Raw genomic sequence first — 25879 nt, forward strand, 5'->3', positions numbered from 1 at the left:
AAGTGGTTTTCGGTCGATCTGACTTAGAATAAGGAAAAGTCAAAACAATTTTCTTTGAAATTAAATGGAGGACGGCAACATAGTGAGTGCCACGGGAATTCCACTGTTAAAAGCAGAGGTGAGAGCAAATAGGTTCAATGAGAACATTGAAGTCCCCTGCAAGAGGGAGCACTTGTTTGGTTACGTGACTGAAGAATAAATGTGAGTCTAAATGGAAGACATCCTTGGGGGGGGGGGGGCAGGGATCAGTATTAGAGATTAACAGAGCTTTAACTGACTTGCGATCAGGTAAGGATGTCTTCCTTCTGAATGTCAACGGGGATAAGTGGCAACCAAACTACGATTCAAATTGATGTATAGAAATTACGAATGCGCTGATATACCATGGACATTTGGAATAATGTCGTCTATGCAAACCCGAATATAGGCAGGGCAGAACAGTATGAGATTTATCGTACGTCAGCTTACTGCCTTATGAATCCAAGTTCGCGACAAGAATAACACACAGTATGAAAAAGAAATTGTAAGAGCTGTTAAATGAATATAGTTTTGGCTTTCAGAAAGGTAAAGCCACCAGAGACGCCTTTCTGACTTTGCTCTTGATAATGGAAAAAAGGCTCAAGAAAACTCAAGACCCGTTCATATAAATTGTCGATCTATAGAAAAAATATAAGACCGTGCAAGATATTCGAAATTATGATAAAAATAGGTTTAAGCTATAAGGAAGGGCTAGCAATGTAGAATACGTACAAGAAACAAGAGGGAAGACTAAGAACGAAGTGCTCCGCATTTAAAGGTTGTAAGACAGGATTGCAGTCTTTCGCTCCTAAAGTTCAATATATTTACAGAACAAGCAATGATGGAAATAACAGGAAGGTTGAAGAGTGGCGTTAAAACTCAGTTTGAATGGATATAAATGATTCAGCATCAACTTTGCTATCCTCCGGAAGACCAAGTGCAATTAGAAAATATTTTGAATGGACTGAACAGCTTAATCACTACAGACTACTGATTACGAGTAATCCTAAGAAAGACGAAAGCCAATAGAAGGTTTTTAGTATCAAACATACATCTTAATTTGAATAAGGACATTCTGAGAATGTAGTAAGTATTTGCAGTACAGAATTGTATTGTAGTGAACATCAGAGAAGAAATCTGTAGCATTTCAGATGTGGTGCAATGGAAGAACGTTCAAAATTAGGTGGGCTGTTAAAGAATGAGAAGTTTTTTCTGTGAAAAGGCGAAGGTAGGCGAAGGGAAGGATGATAACACATGTTTTGAGACACCGGCTAAATAACTTCCAAGCTAATAGTGGGATCTGTATAGAGCATAAACTTCAGAGAAGGACATACTGGATTAGAGCTAATAAACAACAGGGTGTAAGTGTTACTGTGAGATGAAGACACCGTCACAGGAGAGGAATTAGTGGTGGTCCGTGCCAATCCGATCAGAAGAAGGATTTTTCAAAGAATTAAAACACTGACCCAGTAATAACATAGTTATTTCTGATTCGCCTTCATTATTGTTAAAATCAGCTATAATTTTCTTACAATGCACTTGTGTTACATGTTGGTAGCATTTCATATTGTCTCTAAACCGAACACTACAATGTACGAAAACTAAACAAGGGATTATCACATCTAAGCAGTTAGCTAAAGACTCTACAGAAGTAAATTAACTGTGAGTGTAACATGAATTAGCAGGATTACGTCACTCTGGTGTATATTATTCACTACTGCTTTCATTGCCTATGGTCCACTTCCATGTGCTTTAAGCAATAAGATTGACTATAAACGATACAAGTAAGAGAGATCGGAAACGGATTTCACTAAAAAGATTTGTGATCCTTAGTTACGCTGATATTCGGAATCTACATGGGTAGAAGAGTAATTAAGTGCCAGAAGAAACTTCCGTCCACTTGCTGACTAGGTAAGGCATTTTTCCAGATGCAACTGGTGGAAAGGTAAAAGTAGTTCAGTCAGTGACTCGAAAATGTGTAGCGCTCACTGTCATCAGCATCTCAAACATTTCGGGGAAACAATGGACAAACCAGTATTGTGTTTGTAGATCTTATTTCAGTTCGCAAATTGTTTTGTTGTTTTATCTCAGTATAAGTTAATAAAGAGTATCCACTAGTGAGTTCTGGTTCTCCTAGTGGAAAATGGTCAATGGTTTGGTAGGGAATATATATCTCTGAAAATTCAACTTTCTGCAGGAAGAATGTACCACCCGTCGTTAAAAAGTCTTTCCTGAAACAAATACGCAATATATGGACTATTTTTTAACACTTCATTAAAAATGTCATCATTGAAATTGGTAGACATCAACGTGGACCTAATGCGACGAGAAAAAGGTAATGTTGAGAGAGCTCCCTCATGAATGAAAATGTAAAGTGTGTGAGACAGCTCACTTAATGGTGCACAGCTGAGGAGTAAAAAATATTTCAAAGAGATTTTGAACATATGACTAACCTATCAATCGTAATGATTGTATTTTTTAAACAAAATTATTTTACGATCGAGTAAACAAAATGACGTGATAAAACTATCGACCTTTTGGCAGAGTGACCCTTCAGGCTGCTGATTCATAAGGAAGGAAGTTTTATGAGAGAATAACTGGGTGGCACTCAGAGCAGAGATTTATTGAAATAGACACCGGCCGCTAAGGGCTGTGGGCTGTAAAATTTTAGTGTAACCAGGAGGCTGTTAACGAAGAGTAATAAGTAGTTCAGTTCCTACTTATGTTCTTGGAAACTCCTAAAAAATCTCCAACTCCAGTAGCATTACTCGTTGCCGACATGATTGCAAAATGTGTTGTTCGTGGAATAAAATTGAAAAGACACGTCTTTTTTCCGAAGAGATAAGAGGACTGTATCATCCTGGAATATTGGAAACTACTCTAAGCGGTGTTGTTAAAATCAGAAAACCGATCAGTGTTGGTGAATTTACCATATAGCAAAAATTAATTTTAAAACATACTTCTCATATTCAGCTACACAGAAAGATAATATATCGAGAAGGTACTGTATCAGTGACTGGCATAAAACCAGCTTCTCTGAGTACATTGTACGCAAATATTCATTGTGAACGCACTCAATTTTACAGTGGATAGTAGTTGTCACAGAAGATAATTCACGTAGTAAGAAAACTAACATTAGAGTTTACTAGTTGTTTCACTAACAGTTACTTGAAATTTACTTTTTAAATTTGAGTACAAACAAGCTTATACCCGTACACTGCATCAAACCACTAACACTATGTGTACGCATAAATTATTTATTAAATATGATCAGAAGCAATACGAGATTCTTCGCAGACGTTGCTGTTGTCTGCAGTAAGGTAAGTAAATGCAGGAAAACTTGGACAAAATTTACACTTGATGTACCGAATGGTAATCCTCATCAAATGTGTATGTACGCAAAGTAAACCCTATGACGAAGTGAAAGAAATCGATAGCATTTGATTGAGAGGTTAAGAGTGAACGACTTGAACACCTCATATAGTGTAAGTATTTAGACGCAGTTATAGGAAGTGTTAACATTTGAAGGGGTACATTACATACCAGTTTGAGAAAAACATTTTAATGAAAGGCGATATGTTTTTTCCAAAAAAAGATCTGCTGTTAGAAATAATCGCGCAAAGTCTGTATTACGGAGGTGACTGAAGATCCAGATTTAGTGGAATTATTCTGCAAAAAAGCAACTGATGTGTAAATTTAATTCCTCTAAATACGCCAAGACTACCAATTGTACTGCTCCAGCATTCTTTATCAATAGGAATGACAACAGGCTGTAATCTTTATATGAGGAAAGGTTGTACAAGCGAGAAGCTGTTCTGCGTACGGCATCACGGAGGACGTAACCTTGTGCCGAGACTCTGAGAATAGCAAACGTTACGGATGGCATCCGTCATCGTCATACGAGACCTGCACGTGTATGAGTGTATGTTGTGAAGCCAGATACTCAACCTCACGATCTCTGGTTCCCAAAGCCGGTAATTTGGACAGCAACTGTTACATTTCTGATGCGTTAAAGTCAGTGGTTGTGCTCTATCTTCAAGGTCTCCGTAACGTCACATTTGAACATGATAACGCAAGAGGGAATGTTAACCATCGTCTAGCTCGATAAAATGATGTTCGACTGTTGCCTTGCCAGCACTTTCTTGAGATCTCTCACTCACTGAAAACATTTCGTCTTGGGCTGCCGAGAGATCGTTAAGCCACAATCGACAATCACTACAATTGATAGACTGTAGAATAGAGAGGAAAAAATATAGAACGACATAGGCACCTATTTGTACTAAGTTTTGCGTCCTTTATGTCCACAGATCACGTACCAGTTTAATCTTATCCTCCTGCCACACTGTGTCTGTAAAATAAGTAAAATACTTCTTTTCTTTCCCGTGCTGCTAAGTATAATGAGCAGCAGTGTAAAACATAATTACGACAAACGGAAACGTTTCGGCGATCCTTGTTAGGGGTTGTTACCACCTGTACATTTTTCCATGCACTTGTTGGCAATCACTGTTAAAATGAATTTCGAAAAATTACGAAATTTGCCTGGTAAAGGAAGTCAATAATACCTTCCATAACTGGATGGAAGTGAAACATGGACCATAAATAGTTTGGACAAGAAGAGAATAGAGGCTTTCGAAATGTGGAGCTACAGAATAATGCTGAAGATTAGATGGGTAGATCACATAACTAATGAGGAGATACTGAACAGAATTGGGGAGAAGAGAAATTTGTGGCACAACTTGACTAGAAGAAGGGATCGGTTGGTACGACATATACTGAGGTATCAAGGGATCACCAATTTAGTATTGGAGGGCAGCGTGGTGGGTAAAAATCATAGAGGAAGACCAAGAGATGAGTACATTAAGCAGATTTGGAAGGATGTAGTTTGCAGTAGGTACTGAGAGATTAAGCAGCTTGCACAGGATAGAGTAGCATGGAGAGCTGCATCAAACCAGTCTCTGGACAGAAGCCCACAACAGTAACAACGTAATGAATATTAGACATTAGGGAGAATACTGACAATGTCTACGGTATCAGTAAGAAGATTCAAATACCAAAGACTGATTTATATACAAATGAAAGGTTCAGTTTTCGAATAGTATAAAGATAAATCTACAGTGCTTTTTCCTTCCGGAACATGTCGTTCTTCACCTCCTAAATTAGAGTCTATGTGTTCAGGAGTTATGTCGGAGGCGCCGTTTATACCTACCTCCAATGAACATTATTCCTTCACGAGAACAGACACCTAAGATGGTGGGCACTTTGTTGAACATGCCACTCTTCAAGATTTCCATAGGACTCCGTGTGATGATTGCGTCCTTCACGCTGTCCGGTTCTATGGTTGGCGCAAAAGGTACCAGCGACTGCATTCTCTGCTTTTCCTGATCGACAGAGACAGTCCACAGTATTGCAGAACACAAACTTGTATTGTTTCATTCGTAATAACGCCTCGTGAACGTTGCACACGTTTACCCCACCTCTTTGGTCAGGCAGTTTAGTGCATTCTCGACGAGCTTCTGCGCTGGTTGGCCTCTCATGAAGGCCAGTAGTTCCTCTGAACTGTCTCCCGTGAAGCCGAGGGACTGTGCCAGGCGAAACGTCCTGTCCTTAATAGGAGCCGACACCAGTTCCAAAGACGCCACGCCGCTTTGACAGATAACCTTGTGGAACAAACCTGCAGAAAGAGCATAAGTGAAACAAAAAATCACGTTACTGTGCAACTATTCATTAAAGTATGTTTAAAGTTCGAGTGACATTCTCGTGAAAGTTATATCAGGATCAGTTGACTGTATGAAAGGGACTCCTGAGGCTGTTCATTTACCGTCGCTTGCAAGTAAGGCATGAAATATAGCAGTGCACGCAGCTGAGTCGGTAGGGCGTTTGCTAGTGAAATACAATGGTTTCTGGTTCGAGTCCCAGTCAGTCACATAGTTGTAATCCGTCCGGTTGTTTCGGACACACCCCGTTACAGAATGGACATTTATTCTCCAAGATAAGTTCTGTTAGTCACTTTGAATACGAAAGATAACAATGTAGCAGATTTAAAGTTTTGATACCTGACATGGAGAGTTTTAGTAGAGAGTACTGCTGTACTCGTGGGAGAGCTCTTACACGTAGACAATTCTGTGAGCTGAATACAAGATCACCTCAGCCTCCAAACCTGCAGTTCCAAGCGTGACAAAATTGACCTGCACTCATGAGTTGTGGCACATGTTCGAACGAGTCCTTTTCAGAGTATGCACACATTAAGAATGACTCGACGCGTATCGTCAAGTTTGCCAACGGATGGCTCCAGCTATATCTGCCATCGTCTTTGATTCATACAAGACTCAAAATTGCTTTGAGTTGACTTCATTGCCACTTTTAGCTGTAGGAAGTTATTCGCAGTCAGACTGAATATAGCGTGTTCACCGAGTACGGATGACCCAGGCTATCTGTACCACGATTACTAATGACTTTATACCGCAGTGGTACAGGAAGCGTAGATAAGCGTCAGATAGTTAGTAAAACTCCTTGAAGAATCCATATGCCATCGCAGATGAAGATAAGCACTCATGTGCATATTATGAATCGGCTGTACGTGAGATGATTTCAGATTTTGGCTGCTGGGAATAACATGAAAAATCTATTAAGTTTCATGAAGGTTCTTGCTTTAAAATCAAATTCTTGCAGAGAGAGTTAAAAGAAGACAGCTTCTGTGATATATAAAGGCAACTGATTTGGATGAAGATGCTTTCTGTATGTACCAAATGGAGCGTGTACGACCTCAATTATTGCTGTGTCCTAATTAACGTCTGGGGAATGAGACATACATCGGTATAGGTAACTTCAGAAGAAACCGTTTAATTTAAAAGTTCCTCGATGTTTAATAAACACGAGGGAAAATGGGAAAGAACTGCTGCATTAGGATACTGAGACAGACTTACTATTGTAGGAATTGACAGGCATATCGGATGTTTGCTTTCTTCACTGTCGAGAGATGTACGGCGACCCCAGGTCTGGGTTGCTTGCTGAACCTGTTCAGCAAGCAACAGGTTCATTCTAAAAATATAGCTGCGTTTCGGAAAACTGATTGACAGAAACATGATAACCTCTGTATCATCTGACTTTCTACCATACGTACACGTGTTATGTCCTCCCAGAGAACTCATCACTCTATTGTGAGTAGTTGCTTGGCACGCAGGGGGCATCTGCCCTTCTAGTACTCCTCCCTTTTAAACGCTGCATATCTATTCTTCCACTATTCTTTCTCCCATCGCTTGGGGACCATGTCTTGCTCAAAATCGGGAACCGAAACTTATGAAAATATCAGAAGGCTTAGCTGAGTTTCATTTTTGTCTTTCTCACCCTTCTTGTTCCTACTTTTCCTGTTCTTCCTCCGCTTCGGTGTATGAGGTCTCACTTTTTGTCTTCCTTCCTCCTTGTGCGTACATGAAGGTCGACTCACACGTTTGACGCGTAAAACCCGACAAGGTAATGCGTAACTCCCAGCAGCCGAGTTGAGTGGTAGGACACGTCAGTTTTCTGCCATTGCCTAAATAACCATTTACATAATAAATTACTCAACAGACACTTCTGAACTCGGCTTTTCCTGTAAAATTATTGTCGTAATCTCTGTAATCTTGCCAGTCAAATTATCATACAATTTAATACTTTGATAGATGGCGCTTTTTGAGTCTTATTGTTGTTTCATAAACGTGATTTCAGTCTAGATCTTCGTCCATGAGCTATTTTTTATGGCCGGCCGGAGTGGCCGAGCGGTTCTAGGCGCTACAGTCTGGAACCGCGCGACCGCTACGGTCGCAGGTTCGAATCCTGCCTCGGGCATGGATGTGTATGATGTCTTTAGGTTAGTTAGGTTTAAGTAGATCTAAGTTCTAGGGGACTGATGACCTCAGAAGTTAAGTCCCTTAGTGCTCAGAGCCATTTGAACCATTTTTTTTATTTTTTATATGCATTACGGATTGGTAAATATACTCACATGGTAGGGCCTATGTCTAAAAATCCCAATCTTTTAAGCATATCTTTATGATGAACGCAATTAGTATTTTTCATGTTTTATGCTCCTTCCTGCTTTTTGAGAAGTGTCTACATGTTTTGGGCATTTGTTCTCCATGATGAAGTTACGTTGCCACGAACTCGGTGTGCATACGAGTATTACTTACTTGAAAGACACTGACTTTACTGATGACAATATAATCAGGACTTTACATGTTAATGAAATTGTTTTTGCATATATTTCCACGTACACCTAACTTCAACTGACAATCAATATTCATTCCTAGCAAATTTGTTACCCAGTTTATAATGGTGTCATTTTCTCTCTAGAAACTGATATCCATGATAATCGTTTGTTTTGTTGAAAGTCACTTTACTGCTCATTACCCTTCAGTAAAATTCCTTGAGACGTTTATCTGCTTCATCGGCACGGAGTTTCCTTATTTTTCAATGACTGTATTGTTGCTGTCATCTTCAAAGACATGGTTTCCTCCGCGATAAACTACTGGGAAAGTTACTGGTCTTGAGATAAGCTCACTTAATGGTTACAAACTTTCCACGGATGATAGGTACTCTCCCTGTAAGATTGTGTGGGAAATAATTATTCTATAACTCCTGCCGGGAGACAGCATATACAAGCCTAACCCTATTTGCTGCAGAAAAGGGTAACACGTCAAGGAGACAGCGTTTGATTTACAGTCAGTAACTCATTAGTTGTGAGCTGAAAAACAGTTTATGAGGTACTTGGAGCTATTGAGTTCTGAGTCTCGTTCGGACTGTACTCGTAGATGTAGGAGGTTCGCCATGGGCCTTTTTGGATATAGGTCATACTTGTAAGTATGGAAGATTATTTTATTTCTATACGGATAGTTTCCATGTAGCTTTGAGCAGGTGAGTGTTATAGCTTACAAAAGAATGACGAAGTAGTGGAGTTTAGCGTCCCATCGACAATGAGGTCATTAGAGACGTAACACAAGTTCATGTTAGGGAAAGTTGTGGAAGGAAATCCCGTTTCGCGCTTTCAAAGGAATCACCCCACATATGCCTTAAACGACTTACGGAAAAGATGTAAAGCCTAAATCTGGATGGTCGGATGATGATCTGAACTGTTGTCCTCCCGAATACGCGTCTGATATGCTAACCTCACCGCCACACCGTTCGGTGTTCAAAAAAAAAAAAAAAATAAATAAATAATTAAAAATAAAAAAAATGGCTCTGAGCACTATTGGACTTAACATCTGAGGGCATCAGTCCCCTAGAACTTAGAACTACTTAAACCTAACTAACCTAAAGACATCACATACATCCATGCCCGAGGCAGGATTCGAACCTGCGACCGTAACGGTCGGGCGGTTCCAGACTGAAGCGCTTAGAACCGCTCGGCCACCCCGGCCGGCCGTTCATTGTTGCAGCTAGGTGAGTCCTCACGTAATGGGTAGGCAGTACCTATATTAAATTGCGGAGATATTAACTGGAGCTAGTTTTGTCTAAAGAGACGCAACTAGGCAAAAAGAATAAACTTTCTTTCCGTGGAAATGTGAAGTATTCTGATTTTCGTGTTTTGTCTTCGTGGAGATTTCTGTGGAAGTTAGGTACATATTCGTTGTGGTACCTTGACTTTCAGCGATTCACGTTTTCATATCAAGTGATCAGCCCACTTTCTCTTAAGGGAGCTAGATTCCTGCTACGATTATGTCACTAGTTGTAAGAGTGGCAAGATATTCATACTTGTCTCAGGGCTCAAACAGAGCTGGCAATCTTTATAAGACAATATTACAGATTTCAGAATTGAGCTCTATCTGTAGAAACTGATTTTTGTAGCTAATCAGTGGTGAAATATGTTGGGTGATTGAATAATCGGGCCTTGTAACATTCACCAATACAGCCTTGCTGTGCTGGTACTACCAGCCGCTAAAAGTACGACGAAAGTACAGTTGTAATTATTCCCGAGGTCATGCAGCTGTACTGTATGGTTACATGATGATAGCATCCTCTTGCGTAAAATATTCCAAAGATAAATTCGTCCCATATTCCGATCTCCGGGCGGGGATTACTAAGAGGGACATCGTTATCAGGAGAAAGAAAATGGCGTTCTACGGATATCACATCCCTTAATCGGGCAGGTAGGTTAGAAAATTTAAAAATGGAAATGGATAGGTTAAAGTTAAATATAGTGGGAATTAGTGAAGTTCGGCGGCAGGAGGAGCAAGACTGCTGGTCAGCTGAATACAGGGTTACAAGTACAAAATTCAATAGGGGTAATGCAGCAGTAGTTACAACAATGAATAAAAAATAGAGGACCGGATAAGTTACTACTAACAGTAAAGTGACACTAATTTAGCTAAGACAGACACGAAGCCCACACCTATCGCAGTGATACAAGTTTAGGTGCCAATTGGTGAAGATATTGGAGAAATATATGATGCAATAAAAGAAATTACTGAGATAGTTTATGGATACGAAAATTTAATAGTGATGACGGACAGGAGTTCGATAGTTGGAAGAGGAAGAGAAGGAAAATTGGTAGGTGAATAAGGACGGGGAGCAATGAATGAAAGAGGAAGCCGCCTGGTAGAATTTTGCACAGAGCATAAATTTATCACCGCTAACACTTGGTTTAAGAATCTTTAAATAAGATTGTATGCGTCGAAGAGGCCTGGAGACCATCGAAGATTTCAGGTAGATTATACAAGGGCATACAGAGATTTAGGAACCAGGTTTTAAATTGTAAGACATTTCCAGGGGCAGATGTGGACTCCGACCACAATCCGGAGTAGCTATAACAATGAACTGTAGATGAAAACTGAAGACAGTACGAAAAGGTAAGAATTTAAGGAAAGGGGACCTAGATAAACTGAAAGAACCAGAGGCTGCAGAGAGTTTCCGAAGGAGCGTTTGGGAACAATTGACAAGAACGGGAGAAAGAAATACAGTAGAAGAAGAATGGGTAGCTTTGTGGGATGAAGTAGTGAAGGTAGCAGAGGATCAAGTAGATATAACGACGAGCGCTAGTAAAAATCCTTGGGTAATAAAAATGGCTCTGAGCACTATGCGACTTAACTTCTGAGGTCATCAGTCGCCTAGAACTTAGAATTAAACCTAACTAACCTAAGAACATCACACATATCCATGCCCGAGACAGGATTCGAACCTGCGACCGGAGCGGTCACTCGGCTCCAGACTGTAGCGCCTAGAACCGCACAGTCACTCCGGCCGGCCCTCCTTTGGTAACAGATATTGAATTTAATTGCTGGAAGGAGAAAATATAAAAATGCAGTAAATGAAGCAGGCGAAAAGAAATACAAACGTCGAAAAAATAACAGCGATAGGAAGTGCAAAATGGCTACACAAGGATGGTTAGAGGAGAAACGTAAGGATGTAGAAGCATATATCACTAGGGGTAAGATAGATATAGCCTACAGGAAAATAAAAGAGGTTGGGAGGAAAAAGAACCACCTGTATGAATATCAAGAGCTCAGATGGAAAACTAGTCCTAAGCAAAGAAGGGAAAGCAGTAAGGTGGAAGGAGTATGTAGAGGCTCTATACAAGAGCGTCACAACTCAGAGAAATGTAATAGGAAGTGGAAGAGGACGTAGATGATCATTAAATGGGGTATACGTTATTGCTTGAAGAATTTGACAGAGCTTTGAAAGACCTGTCAAAAAAAGGCACCTTGAATGGAGAAATTAGAACTACTGACACTTGGGAGAGCCAGCAATGATAAAACTCTACCAACTGATGAGCAAGATGTGTGTCACAGGCGAAATACCCTAGGTCTTCAAGCAGAAAATAATGATTCAAATCCCAATGAAAGCAGATGTCGACAGGTCTGAAAATTATCTATCAGTTTAATAATTCATGGCTGCAAAATTCTAACACGAATTCTTTCAGACAAATGGAAAAGCTGGTAGAAGCCGACCTCGTGGAAGATCAGTTTGGATTCCGTAGAAATGTTGGAACGCGCGAAGATATACTAAGGAAAGGCAAATCTACGTATCTAGCATTTGTAGACTTAGAGAAAGCTTTGGACAATGCTGACTGGAATACTCTCAAATTCCAGTTGCGACAGGATAAAATGGAGGGAACGAATGGCTATTTACAGTTTCTACAGAAACCAGATGACTGTTATAAGAGTCGACGGGCTTGAGAGGGAAGTAGGGATGAGAAGATATGGTTGTAGCCTGTTCTCAATGTTATTCAATCTGTATATTGAGCAAGCAGTAAAGGAAAAAGAGAATAAATGGAGCAGGAATAAAAATCCACGGAGGAGAAATAAAAACTTTGCGGTTTGCCGAAGACATTGTAATTCGGTCAGAGACAGCAAATGACCTGGAAGAGCTGTTGAACGGAATGGACAGTATCTTGAAAGCAGGATATAAAATGAACACCAACAAAAACAAAACGAGGATAACGGAATGTAGTCGAATTAAATCAGATGATGCTGAAGGAATTAGATTAGGTAGATAAGTTTTGCTACTTGGGAAGAAAAAGCCGATGAGTTCGATGTGGAGAGGATATAAAATGTAGACTGGAAATAGCAAGGAAAGCGTTTCTGAAGAAGACAAATTAGTTAACATCGAGTATAGATTTAAGTGCCAGGAAGTCTTTTCTGACACTGTTTGTATGGAGTGTAGCCATGTATGGATATGAAACATGGACGATGAATAGTTTATACAAGAAGAGAATAGAAGTTTTCGAAATGTGGTGCTGTAGAAGAATGCTGAAGATTACATTGGTAGATCACGTAACTAATGAGGAAGTACTGAATAGAACTGGGGAGAAGAGGAAGTTGTTTCAGAACCAGACTAAAAGAGGGAATCGGTTGGTAGGACACATCAAGGGATCACCATTTTGGTACCGTAGGGAAGCGCGGGGGGTAAAAATCCTAGAGTGAGACCAAGACATGAGTACAGTGATTCAGTGATTGCAGTAGTTACTCTGAGATGAAGAAGTCTGCTTAGGATAGAATAGCCTGGAGAACTGTATCAAACCAGTCTCTCAAATGAAGACCACAACAAACGAAAATATGTGGTACGGGCTATCTCGCCGGCAATAAATGTTTGGTGCGATCCTGAGTTTGACAGTAAAGCTTAACCTGGTTGGCCGTACTGAGATTCGAACCACCACCCAACGGAGTAGCAGTCCAGTGTCTTACCACTGCACCACCACGCACGTTGCTAAGCACCTGAGTCTTCGCAGTGCACCATATGACGAGGGAATATGTATTAAGCAAATTTGCAAGAACCCACATATCAAAAAATGATCATTTAAGTTAGGAAAGCAGAAAGCTATAGCGACGAACCTTTAGCTGCAGGAGAGATTTGTAACAAATGACAGCACATCCCGCCAGCGCTCTCGCCAAATATTGTGACGTTCTGTGGGTCTCCACCAAAGTTGGCTATGTTACTCTTGACCCATTTTAGGGCCATCACTTGATCTTTGAGACCAGCATTCCCTGGGATGACCTCATCTCCAGTTGATAAGAAACCTGCAAGACGAACAGGTGACATAGGTGTCCATAGCTAAGACAACAGTCGTACTAAAGCTTATGGGACCTGCATAGTTGAACGCAGTTGCCTCACCTAGTACTCCCACGCGGTAATTGAGCGTCACCAGCACAACATCGTGTTCCAGCAGGTGTTCAGGTCCGTAAAAATAGGTGTTTCCAGAGCCCAACTGAAACCCACCTCCATGAATCCACACCATGACTGGGATCAGCTTGGTATTGGCTCCTGTCGGAAGCTGAAAGACAAAAAAATGCGAAATACGTCAACTGAAGCGAGTGTGACACATTTAATACGTAAAACGCAACTCTGCATTCTAAAAACGAGTGAAGATGAAAATAACTATTGGAAATAATTGAAAAAGTCTGTTTGGTTGCTTAAAAAGACTCGCTGCTCCTCTTTGATTATGTTTGTTAAATGTCATGACATGTTTCAGGTTACACACACCATCTAATGAACTATCTCAGAAAAAGATATAATATGTTACGCTACAAATTTCACGGAAACGTAGATTTCTTATAAAAGTCAGTTCTAAATTAACAATAGTCAAGAACAATGTGCTTCTTGGTACAGAGACTCTCCCTTATTTCACAATAATACGAAACAATCTGCCCTCCTTCGAACTTTTTCGTTGTGTTCCGACAATCCTATCAGATGTGGATAGCACACTACACAGCGGTACTCCATAACAGTGCGAACGAGCGAAGTGTAAGCAGTTCTTTAATAGATGTGTTACAGTTTGATTTCGCAAATGTTCTACGAACAAATTTCAGTCATTTGTTTGCTTTCCCCCATTATTGTATATATTGCAATGTCCCACGTCTAACGGTCTTTATTTAATAATGAATTATTGGTGTTTGTTAATGGATATACAATGCGTGATGTTTTTCTTACGGAAATTTACTGCATAATCTGTTGTTGAGCAAATGGTGTGCTTGATCAGTTTTACTGTAATCCAAAGAAAAATTAAAGAACTTCATCTGGAAAACCAGTATGTAATGTCTATAATGAAATCCATCGCTCTGAAATTTACTCAGTCTCGTGAGCACCGAGTTCTGTGGCCCTACTCAATAAAATGATAAAATTTCCAATGCAAATAAACGATGAATTACATTTTTCTTGGCTTCTGAGTTGCAACGAATGTAATCTCGATATTCTGTTCTCTCTACATTACGCATACAAAACATTCTATCTTAGCTCAGCGAAGTGCTATGCCGGCGGTAAAATAGCTTCATAGAAATAATGCAAGTAGATTAGTTAATAAATAATGAATAACCTTGCAAGTGGACAGTGATGATTTTGGATATTGGTTCAGTGCTGTCCAGTGCAGCCCGCAGTGAAGCTGCTACAAACATTAGTACTTTTCTGATCCTGGCACATTAAATTTTTTCTGATTCTGACTGAAAAATAATTTCTTTTAAAAAATATTCATTGGATTTATGTCATCACGATATGGAAGAGTATGGGGTACTATGATAACACCAAATGATTCAGTTAGAAACTTGTATTCAAAATAAAGTTTCTCCTTCACAAAAACTGGTATAAAACATTTTGTGCTAACTTCAAAATCAGTGAACTTCTCAACAGTTCTACAGTTTCCCTTACTGACGTAGTAAATGATGCTTGGATTGTTACATGACAAAAGGTCTGACATCGTTTGACAAAATAGATCTCTAAATTTAACTTCCTTGTACCAGGTTTACAAAATACACAAAAACATTACAATTCGGGTATACCTAATCAACCTACACATTAAATCTGATGGAAGATACTTGGTTCTTACATTCAAGGATCAGTAGTGTAAAATTAGTAAAAGCCACATTGTGTTGCTGCATACTTAAAACTAAATATACAATACTTCATTACCTTACAAAACTGTATTATGCTGCATCCATAGGCCAATAGCTAAATTGTTACACCTAGCTCATAGCTTAAAGTGTTACATCCTACCTTTAACACAGTGCAACAGCAACTACTACTGCACTCGGCGCGCCCCTACTTACAATCGATTCAGCCCTCAGGCAACAGCTTTGGTTTTGTGGTGTCAAAGATACAATCACTTCTACGTGTGATAACCATTTCATGTTATTTCTCATGAAATATATTATATAATCTGGTTCCACATACAAGTGGACTCATCACATAACCTTCCAGTTGCGTTTGTTAAATTTACCATACGGTTTGGGTGTGAAAGGGACACCAAATTTAGGGAACCGTACCGAAATCCCCCACAAAATTATCTAATAAATATTCGGAAAATCTAAATAAGGTACAGTCGAGTAGAGGTTTGAGATACGCTCTTCCCGACGTGAGACCGAGATGGAGCAGTGCTTCAGTGAGATGAGAGAGTAAAGCCCCTCTAGGCATATTTCTTCAGTAGTGTTAACATCTCTTCTTAGCGCCGCGTACATAGTCAAATTTAAATTTGCTCTCTGCGGGCCTTGAATGGCTCGGCAACGAACATTCCTGTGATGTTCGAATGCAATATTAATGACATAACCCGACTCAGCGACGTTGATTAAGTCTCATGGCGTAATGTTTCGAAACGACGTGAAATGGGACGAGCACGTAAGGTCAGTTACATGGAAAGCGAATGCAGACTTCGGGGAGTTCTGGCGAAATGTAGCGCACTTACACAGGGGATACGTCATAGAGAATTCCTTTGAGATGCAATCCTGAGTGTTCAAAAATGGTTCAAATGGCTGTGAGCACTACTGGACTTAACATCTGAGGTCATCAAGAACTACTTAAACCTAACGAACCTAAGGACATCACACACATCCATGCCCGAGGCAGGATTCGAACCTGCAACCGTAGCGGTCGCGTGGTTCCAGACAGAAGCGCCTAGAACTGCTCGGCCACTCCGGACCGGCAATCCTGAGTGTTGATCGAGTTTTTCGGATCCCCAGCAGGCCAGATCAAAGGAATACGTCTCCATCTGTGTATTTGTTACCAATCGTTACGATCAGTTTATGTAAAGAAAGCAACTTAGCGCCTTTAGTTGACATTTCTTATTCAGATGTTATAGGTATTAAGATTTGCATGTACTTCATGTACTAGGCCACTTGGAACCCCAGACATTTTATAGCTATTAATACCAGCTTTTATGTGTGTAGGAAGGCTACTTGGAGCCTGTGGTTGATATCTGATGCACGGTTGTTTTAGTTATTAAGATGTGCATGTGTTTCAAAGAGAAGGCCACCTGGAGCCATTCAATTCTTGATTTTACTGTTAGGTTTTCTTAAGTAATGATGTCACAGTATTATATAAACAAGGCCACTGAGAAACAGCATTCTAATTTTCATAACATGTTATGAACTTACTGCAAATGGCTGTCAGAGCCATTAACTTTCAAATTGCACTACAATTTATTTAGCTATGTACTCATGCATTCTCTATAATGGCCATTTGTAGCTCAGATGGAAACCCAGATCTAAGCAAAGAAGAGAAAGCAGAAAGGTGGAAGGAGTATATAGAGGGTCTATACAAGGGTAGTGTACTTGAGGACAATATTATGGAAATTGAAGAGGATGTAGATGAAGATGAAATGGGAGATACGATACTGCGTGAAGAGTTTGACAGAGCAATGAAAGAACTGAGTCGAAACATCGCCCCGGGAGTAGAGAACATTCCATTAGAACTACTGACGGCCTTGAGAGAGCCAATACTAACAAAACTCTGCCTTCTGGTAAGCAAGATGTATGAGACAGGTGAAATACCCTCAGACTTCAAGAAGAATACAATAATTCCAATCTCAGATAAAGAAGGTGCTGACAGATGTGAAAATTACCGAGCAGTCAGTTTAATAAGTCACGGATGGAAAATACTAACGCGAATTCTTTACAGACGAATGGAAAAACTGGTAGAAGCCGACCTCTGGAAAGATCAGTTTGGATTCCATAGAAATATTGGATCACGTGAGGCAATACTGACCCTACGACTTATCTTAGAAGCTAGATTAGGGAAAGGCAAATCTACATTTCTAGCACTTGTAGACTTAGAGAAGGCTTTTGACAATGTTGACTGGAATACTCTCTTTGAAATTCTGAAGTTGGCAGGGGTAAAATACAGGGAGCGAAAGGCTATTTACAAACCAGATGGCAGTTATAAGAATTAAGGGGCACGAAAGGGAAGCAGTGGTTGGGAAGGGAGTAAGACAGGGTTGTAGCCTCTCCCCAATGTTATTCAATCTGTATATTGAGCCAGCAGTGAAGGAAACAAAAGAAAAATTCGGAGTAGGTATTAAAATCCATGGAGAAGATATAAAAACTTTGAGGTTTGCCGATGACAATTCTGTGAGAGACAGCAAAGGACTTGGAAGAGCAGTTGAACGGAATGGACATTGTCATGAAAAAAGGATATAAGATCAACATCAACAAAAGCAAAACGAGGATAATGGAATGTAGTCGAATTAAGTCGGGTGATGCTGAGGGAATTAGATTAGGAAATGAGACACTTAAAGTAGTAAACGAGTTTTGCTATCTGGGGAGCAAAATAACTGATTATGCTCAAAGTGGAGAGGATATCAAATGTAGACTGGCAATGGCCAGGAAAGCGTTTCTGAAGAAGAGAAATTTGTTAACATCGAGTATAGGTTTAAGTGTCAGAAAGTCGTTTCTGAAAGTATTTGTATGGAGTGTAGCCATGTATGGAAGTGAAACATGGACGATAAATAGTTTGGACAAGAGGAGAATAGAAGCTTTCGAAATGTGGTGCTACAGAAGAATGCTGAAGATTAAATGGGTAGATCATATAACTAATGAGGAGGTATGGAATAGGACTGGGGAGAAGAGAAGTTTGTTGCACAACTTGAGTAGAAGAAGGGATCGGTTGGTAGGACATGTTCTGAGGCATCAAGGGATCACCAATATAGTATTGCAGGGCAGCGTGGTGGGACAAAATCGTAGAGGGAGACCAAGAGATGAATACACTAAACAGATTCAGAAGGATGTAGGTTGCAGTAGGTACTGGGAGATGAAGAAGCTTGCACAGGATAGAGCAGCATGGAGAGCTGCATCAAACCAGCCTCAGGACTGAAGATCACAACAACAACATCCATTACCAATAATATTGTCTCTCCTTGTTTGCTTCAATCGTTATATCTTGTTTATTTAGCATGTATGCTAGTACTGATATACTCACAGACAGACTGATGCCACATTTCCTGAGAATTGTTATACATAAAGGCAGACTGTTGCCACACTTCTCATTATACTGTATAGAATTGACATGTCATAATATACTTCACTGCAGCTTAGTTTAGTCCATAGTTTTGTTAGGATATTATGTCTTTACTGTTCTCTGTTACAGCGTTTACTAGAAGTTGTCATGTTGCAACACTAGTGTATGCTGATTTAGAACATACATAGACATTTTGCTACATTTAATAGGATATGTTCCACTACCTTACCTGTATCATTGCTTCCTACCTTCCTTACATAAATGCTGATCTTAGTAGCTATAAAATATTACAGACAGCATATTTGTGGCTCAAAGTGGCCAAGTTTTATAAAGAAATAATTGCTGACCTTCATAAATAAAAAGTGACAAAAGTAAGGCTCACTGTAGCCCTGTTCTTATATGAAATAAATGCTGATCTTAATTGCTAATGTAACGGAAAACATATGTCTGGCTCAAGGCGGCCCAGTTTACACAGCTGAAAAATCATTTGCTTTAAAAAATATTCATTGGATTTAAATAAAAACAATGTGGATGAGGATGAGGTACTGATAAGGGGATACGCAAATACCGAATGGTTCAGGAAGAAACTTGACTTCAAAATCAAGTTTCTGCTTCACAAAATCTAATATGAAACATTTTACATTAACTTCAAAATCAGTGAACTTCTCAACTGTTTTACAATTCTCACTTACTGACGTAGTTAACAATACTTGGATTGTTACATGACAAAAGGTCTGACATCGTTTGACAAAATAGATTCCAAAATTTAACTTCCATGTATCAGGTTTACAAAATACACAAAACATTACAATTCGGGTATACCTAATCAACGTACACAATAAACCTGATGGAAGATACTTGGTTGTTACATTCAAGGATCAGTAGTGTAAAATTAGTAAAAGCCACATTGTGTTGCTGCATACTTAAAACTAAATATTCAAAATATCATTAACTTACAAAACCGTATGATGCTGCGTCCATAGGCCAACAGCTAAATTCTCACAGCTAGCCTCTAGCTTAAAGTCTTACATCTTACCTTTAACAGAGTGCTGCAGCAACAATTACTGCGCTCCGCGCGCCCTGCTTACAATCGATTCTGCCACTCAGGCAACATCTTTGGTTCTGTGGTGTCAAATATACAATCTCTTCTTCATGTGATAAACATTTCATATCATTTTTTGTGAACTATATTACAAAATTGCACTCCACGTACAAGTGGACCCCTCACGATGTGATCGTTTCAGTTAAAGCAATAACCCCCAAATATTTATTTGGGTTTACAGCCTTTAGTATTGCGTGATTTATCGTGTAACTGAAATTTAGCGAATTCCTTCTATTGGTCATGCTGATTACTTCACGCTTCTCATTATTTACAGACAATTGCTAATATTTTCACCATAAAGATATCTTCTCTCAATCATTTTGCAATTCATTTTAATCATCTGATGATGTTATATGATGGTAAACGACAGTAGCATCTGCAAACAATCTAAGAGGGCTGCTCAGATTGTCTCCTAAACTGTTAATGTCAGAATGTCTGCAAAATAATTTTTGTAGATCAGGAACAGTGGGTCTATAACATTTCCTTGGGGAAAGCTAGTTACTGCTTCTGTTTTACTCGATGACGTTCCGTCAGTTATTACGAACTGTGACAATTCTGACAGGAAAAAATGGAACAAATCACACAACAGAGGCGATACTCCACAATGGCCTAATCTGATTAAAAGTCACTCGTGAGTAACGGTGTCAAAAGCCTTCTGGAAACATAAAAATATGGAATCAGTTTGACATCCCCTGTCGATAGCACATTACTTTGTGAGAATAAAGAGCTAGTTATGCTTCAAAGGTGAGATGATTGCCAAAAAGAGAGATGTTCATCAAAAAATAATTTTCTTGTAGATGATTCATATTGTTACAAAATATTATTGCAAGTCTACCTTACCAATAATTACATTCACGGTGGTTGCATGCCTTTACAAGGATTTTCAGTCTGACTCAGAGACTGGGTAAGTTTTACTTGTTGTTGTTGTTGTTGTGGTGGTGGTCTTGAGTCCTGAGACTGGTCTGATGCAGCTCTCCATGCTACTCTATCCTGTGCAAGCTTCTTCATCTCCCAGTACCTACTGCAGCCTACATCATTCGGAATCTGCTTAGTGTATTCATCTCTTGGTCTCCCTCCACGATTTTTACCCTCCACGCTGCCCTCCAGTACTAAATTGGTGGTCACTTGATGCCTCAGAACATGTCCTACCAACCGATACCTTCTTCTACTCAAGTTGTGCCACAAACTCCTCATCTCCTCAATTCTATTCAATACCCCCTCGTTAGTTTTGTAATCTACCCATCTAATCTTCAGCATTCTTCTGTAGCACCACATTTCGAAAGCTTCCATTCTCTTCTTGTCTAAACTATTTATCGTCCATGTTTCACTTCCATACATGGCTACACTCCATACAAATACTTTCAGAAACGACTTCCTGACACTTAAATCAATACTCGATGTAAACAAATTTCTCTTCTTCAGAAATGCTTTCCTTGCCATTGGCAGTCTACATTTTATATCCTCTCTACCTCGATCATCATCAGTTATATTGCTCCCCAAATAGCAAAACTCGTTTACTACTTTAAGTGTCTCGTTTCCTAATCTAAGTCCCTCAGCATCACCTGAGTTACTTCGAGTACATTCCATTATCCTCGTTTTGCTTTTTTTGATGTTCATCTTATACCCTCCGTTCATGACACTGTCCATTCATTTCAACTGCTCTTCCAAGTCCTTTGCTGTCTCTCACAGAATTACAAGTGTCATCGGCGAACCTCAAAGTTTTTATATCTTCTCCATGGATTTTAATACCTACTCCGAACTTTTCCTTTGTTTCCTTTACTGCTTGCTCAATATACAGATTGAATAGCATCGGGGAGAGGCTACAACCCTGTCTCACTCCCTTCCCAACCACTGCCTCCCTTTCATGTCCCTCGACTCTATTAACTGCCATTTGGTTTCTGCAAAAATTCTAAATAGCCTGTCGCTCCCTGTATTTTACCCATGCCAACTTCAGAATTTGAAAGAGAGTATACCAGTCAACATTGCCAAAAGCTTTCTCTAAGTCTACAAATGCTAGAAATGTAGGTTTGCCTTTCCTTAATCTTTCTTCTAAGATACGTCGTAGGGTCAGTATTGCCTTACGTGTTCTTACATTTCTACAGAATCCAAACTGATCTTCCCCGAGGTCGGCTTCTACCAGTTATTCCATTCGTCTGTAAAGAATTCGTGTTAGTATTTTGCAGCTGTGTCTTATTAAACTGATAGTTCGATAATTTTCTCATCTGTCAACACCTGCTTTCTTTGCGATTGGAATTATTATATTCCTCTTGAAGTCTGAGGGTATTTCGCCTGTCTCATACACCTTCCTCACGAGATGGTAGAGTTTTGTCAGGACTGGCTCTCCCAAGGCCGTCAGTAGTTCTAATGGAATGTTCTCTACTCCCGGGGCCTTGTTTCGACTTAGGTCTTTCAGTGCTGTGTCAAACTCTTCACGCAGTATCATATCTCCCATTTTATCTTCATCTACATCCTCTTCCACTTCTATAACATTGCCCTCAAGTACATCGCCCTAGTATAGACCATCTGTAACCTCCTTCCAACTTTCTGATTTCCATTCTTTGCTTAGAACTGGGTTCCCATCTGAGCTCTTGATATTCATATAAGTCGTTCTCTTTTCTCCAAAGGTCTCTTTAATTTTCCTGTAGGCAGTATCTGTCTTACCCCTAGTGAGATAAGCCTCTACATCCTTACATTTGTCCTCTAGCCATGCCTGCTTACTCATTTTGCACTTCCTGTCGATCTCATTTTTGAGACGTTTGTATTCCTTTTTGCCTGCTTCGTTTACCGCATTTTTATATTTTTCCTTTCATCAATTAAAATCAATACTTCTTCTGTTACCCAAGGATTTCTACTAGCCCTCGTCTTTTTACCTACTAGATCCTCTGCTGCCTTCATTGCTTCATCCCTCAAGGCTACCCATTCTTCTTCTACTGTACTTCTTTCACACATTCTTGTCACTTATTCCCTTATGCTCTCCCTGAAACTCTGTATAACCTCTGGTATAGTCAGTACCATCTCCTTAAATTCCCACCATTTTGTAGTTTCTTCAGTTTTAATCTACAGCCCATAACCAATAGATTGTGGTCAGAGTCCACATCTGCACCTGGATATTTCTTACAATTTAAAACCTGGTTCCTAAATCTCCGTCTTACCATTATATAATCTATCTAATACCTTCTAGTATCTCCAGGATTCTTCCATGTATACAACTTTCTTTCATGATTCTTGAACCACGTGTTAGCTATGATTAAGTTATGCTCTGTGCAAAGCCCTACCAGGCGGCTTCCTCTTTCATTTCTTAGCCCAATCCATATTCACCTACTACCTTTGCTTCTCTCCCTTTTCCTACTCTCGAATTCCAGTCACCCATGACTATTAAATTTTCGTCTCCCTTCACTACCTGAATAATTTCTTTTATCTCATCAAACATATCTTCAATATCTTCTTCATCTGCAGAGCTAGTTGGTAAATAAACTTGTGCTACTGTAATAGGCGTGGGCTTCGTGTCTATCTTGGCCACAATAATGCGTTCACTAAGCTGTTGGTAGTAGCTTACCCGCAATCCTATTTTTCTATTCATTATTAAACCTACTCCTGCATTACCCCTATTTGATTTTGTATTCATAACCCTGTATTCACGTGACTAAAAGTCTTGTTCCTCCTGCCACTAAACTTCAATAATTCCCACTATACCTAACTTTAAGCTATCCATTTCCCTTTTTAAATTTTCTAACCTACCTGTCCGATTAAGGGATCTGACATTCCACGCTCCGATCCGTAGAACGCCAGATTTCTTTCTCCTGGTAACGACGTCCTCTTGAGTAGTCCCCGCTCGGAGATCCGAATGGGGGACTATTTTACCTCCGGAATATTTTACCCAAGAGGACGCCATCATCCTTTAATCATACAGTAAAGCTGCACTCCCTTGGGAGAAATTACGACCGTAGTTTCCCCTTGCTTTCAGCCATTCGCAGTACCACAACAGCAAAGCCGTTTTGGTTAGTGTTACAGGGCCAGACCAGTCAATCATCCAGACTGTTGCCCCTGCAACTACCGATTAGGCTGCTGCCCCTCTTCAGGAACCACATGTTTGTCTGGCCTCTCAACAGATACCCCTCCATTGTGGTTGCACCTACGGTACGGCTGTCTGTATCATTGAGGCACGCAACGTCAAGTTCCATGGTTCATGGGGGGAGGAAGTTTTACTTATCTTTGCAAATTAATGACGCTGTAAGCCTTGCACGCAATGAGGAGCGAGAGATTGAAGAACTGAGGAACAATTAGGATCAGGTATCCGCTGATAACCATTTCGTGTCATTTCTCATGAAATATATTATATAATCTGGTTCCACATACAAGTGGTCCCATCACATAACCTTCCAATGGTGTTTGTTAAATTTACCATACGGTTTGGAAGTTAAATGGACACCAAATGGAGAGAAAATTATTTACATCTGTATTTACAATTTGACTAATATGTATTACATAATCATCACAATATAATCCTAAAGATAGTATAAATGTTCGTGCTGTTGAGCAAACTGGTGCTCTGGTGCATAAGTAGCAAATTTAAAGTCTGGTCATTTCATGTACAAAATATTCTATTTTCATGTTGCTAGTTGATGCATAACATTAGTGTAACTAAGAATAAAGTATATCCCTAGATGTCAAGAAAATAATGGAAATATAGTAAATGCTTAACAACTTGACCAGAAGAAGGGATCGGTTGGTAAGACATGTTCTCAGGCATCAAGGGATCACCAATTTAGTACTGGAGGGCAGCGTAGAGGGTAAAAATCGTGGAGGGAGACCAAGAGATGAATACACTAAGCAGATTCCGAATGATGTAGGCTGCAGTAGGTACTGGGAGATGAAGCAGCTTGTACAGGATAGAGTAGCATGGAGAGCTGCATCAAACCAGTCTCAGGACTGAAGACCAGAACAACAACAACATCCGCTGCGTATCAGTGCTAGTTCCGATAGTCGTCTATAGTTACAGATACTGATAGATCCTATAACGCGGGCCTTTAGAGTTCTCATGAGTGCTACTTTACATAAGCAACCTTCGATGATTAATGGCGGTTACAGCAAAAACTAAAACTATCGCTTTAGCGAGAATCTCGCTCACGATTTTCAGGGACCATTATGTGGAAGCTGGGCAATGCTGATGATTACCGTGATTCCTTTGCAATGATATACTGAGCGACTCATCTGGACAGGCTATTAGCGAAAATTACTGTTTAGTGAAAGTACCAGATTATACCTTGGCACCAGTGGTAGCCATTTTACAGCTTGATGACGACCGGCAGAAAGGTATCACCGATGTATAGCGCAACTGCATAAAGGAACAGCTTGGGAATACTGGACTATACATCTGTTGCCAGTCCCCACGGTGTTTGTAACAAACAGCATGTGCATGTGTGGTTGCTTAATGTTGTCAGCGCATTAGAATTCTCACCCTTACAAATGTTCAAGGTGATCCTGCGCCGTGCGTAGTGGCCACGCGCCCTGAGGCGCCATGTCACGAATTGAGCGGCCCCTCCCGCCGGAGGTTCGAGTCGTTTCTCTGGTATGAGTGTGTGGGTTGTTCTAAGTTACTTTAAGTAGTGTGTAAGTCTAGAGACCGATGGCCTCAGCAGTTTGGTCCCTTAGGAATTCACACACAATACCCTGCTACTGACACCTATACCTAGGGATTTCCATGAAAAGAACTATCATGACATCACCAATCACTGCTAATGGGATGCTACTACTAGAAGGAATCACAATGTAAATACAGTAAATTATTTTATGTAGAGTACAAGAAAATTATAAGGCACACTATGTCACACTCTGCCCTACATACACTACTGGCCATTAAAATTGCTACACCAAAAAGTATTGAAGATGATAAACGAGTATTCATTGGACAAATATATTATACTAGAACTGACATGTGATTACATTTTCACTCAATTTGGGGGCATAGATTCTGAGAAATCAGTACCCAGAACAACCACCTCTGGCCATAATAACGGCCTTGATGCGCCTGGGCATTGAGTCAAACACAGATTGGACGGTGTGTACATGTACAGCTGC

General features: G+C 40.0%; 1 protein-coding gene across 1 annotated transcript in view; it reads right to left on the bottom strand.

Annotated features, from left to right (window-relative positions):
* Nucleotides 1-2235: 2235 nt before the first annotated feature.
* The window catches only part of LOC124775523 (juvenile hormone esterase-like), a 38960-nt gene continuing 15316 nt past the window's right edge, over nucleotides 2236-25879 (bottom strand). The window contains exons 3-7 of the mRNA XM_047250356.1: nucleotides 13597-13756; nucleotides 13317-13502; nucleotides 5493-5689; nucleotides 5225-5396; nucleotides 2236-2249 (exon numbers count right to left, since the gene is read on the bottom strand). Coding sequence (XP_047106312.1) covers nucleotides 2236-2249; nucleotides 5225-5396; nucleotides 5493-5689; nucleotides 13317-13502; nucleotides 13597-13756 — 729 coding nt within the window. The remainder of the gene's footprint in view (nucleotides 2250-5224; nucleotides 5397-5492; nucleotides 5690-13316; nucleotides 13503-13596; nucleotides 13757-25879) is intronic.

Source organism: Schistocerca piceifrons, chromosome 2, assembly GCF_021461385.2.
Source record: "Schistocerca piceifrons isolate TAMUIC-IGC-003096 chromosome 2, iqSchPice1.1, whole genome shotgun sequence".
In the NCBI taxonomy this organism is placed as follows: domain Eukaryota; kingdom Metazoa; phylum Arthropoda; class Insecta; order Orthoptera; family Acrididae; genus Schistocerca; species Schistocerca piceifrons.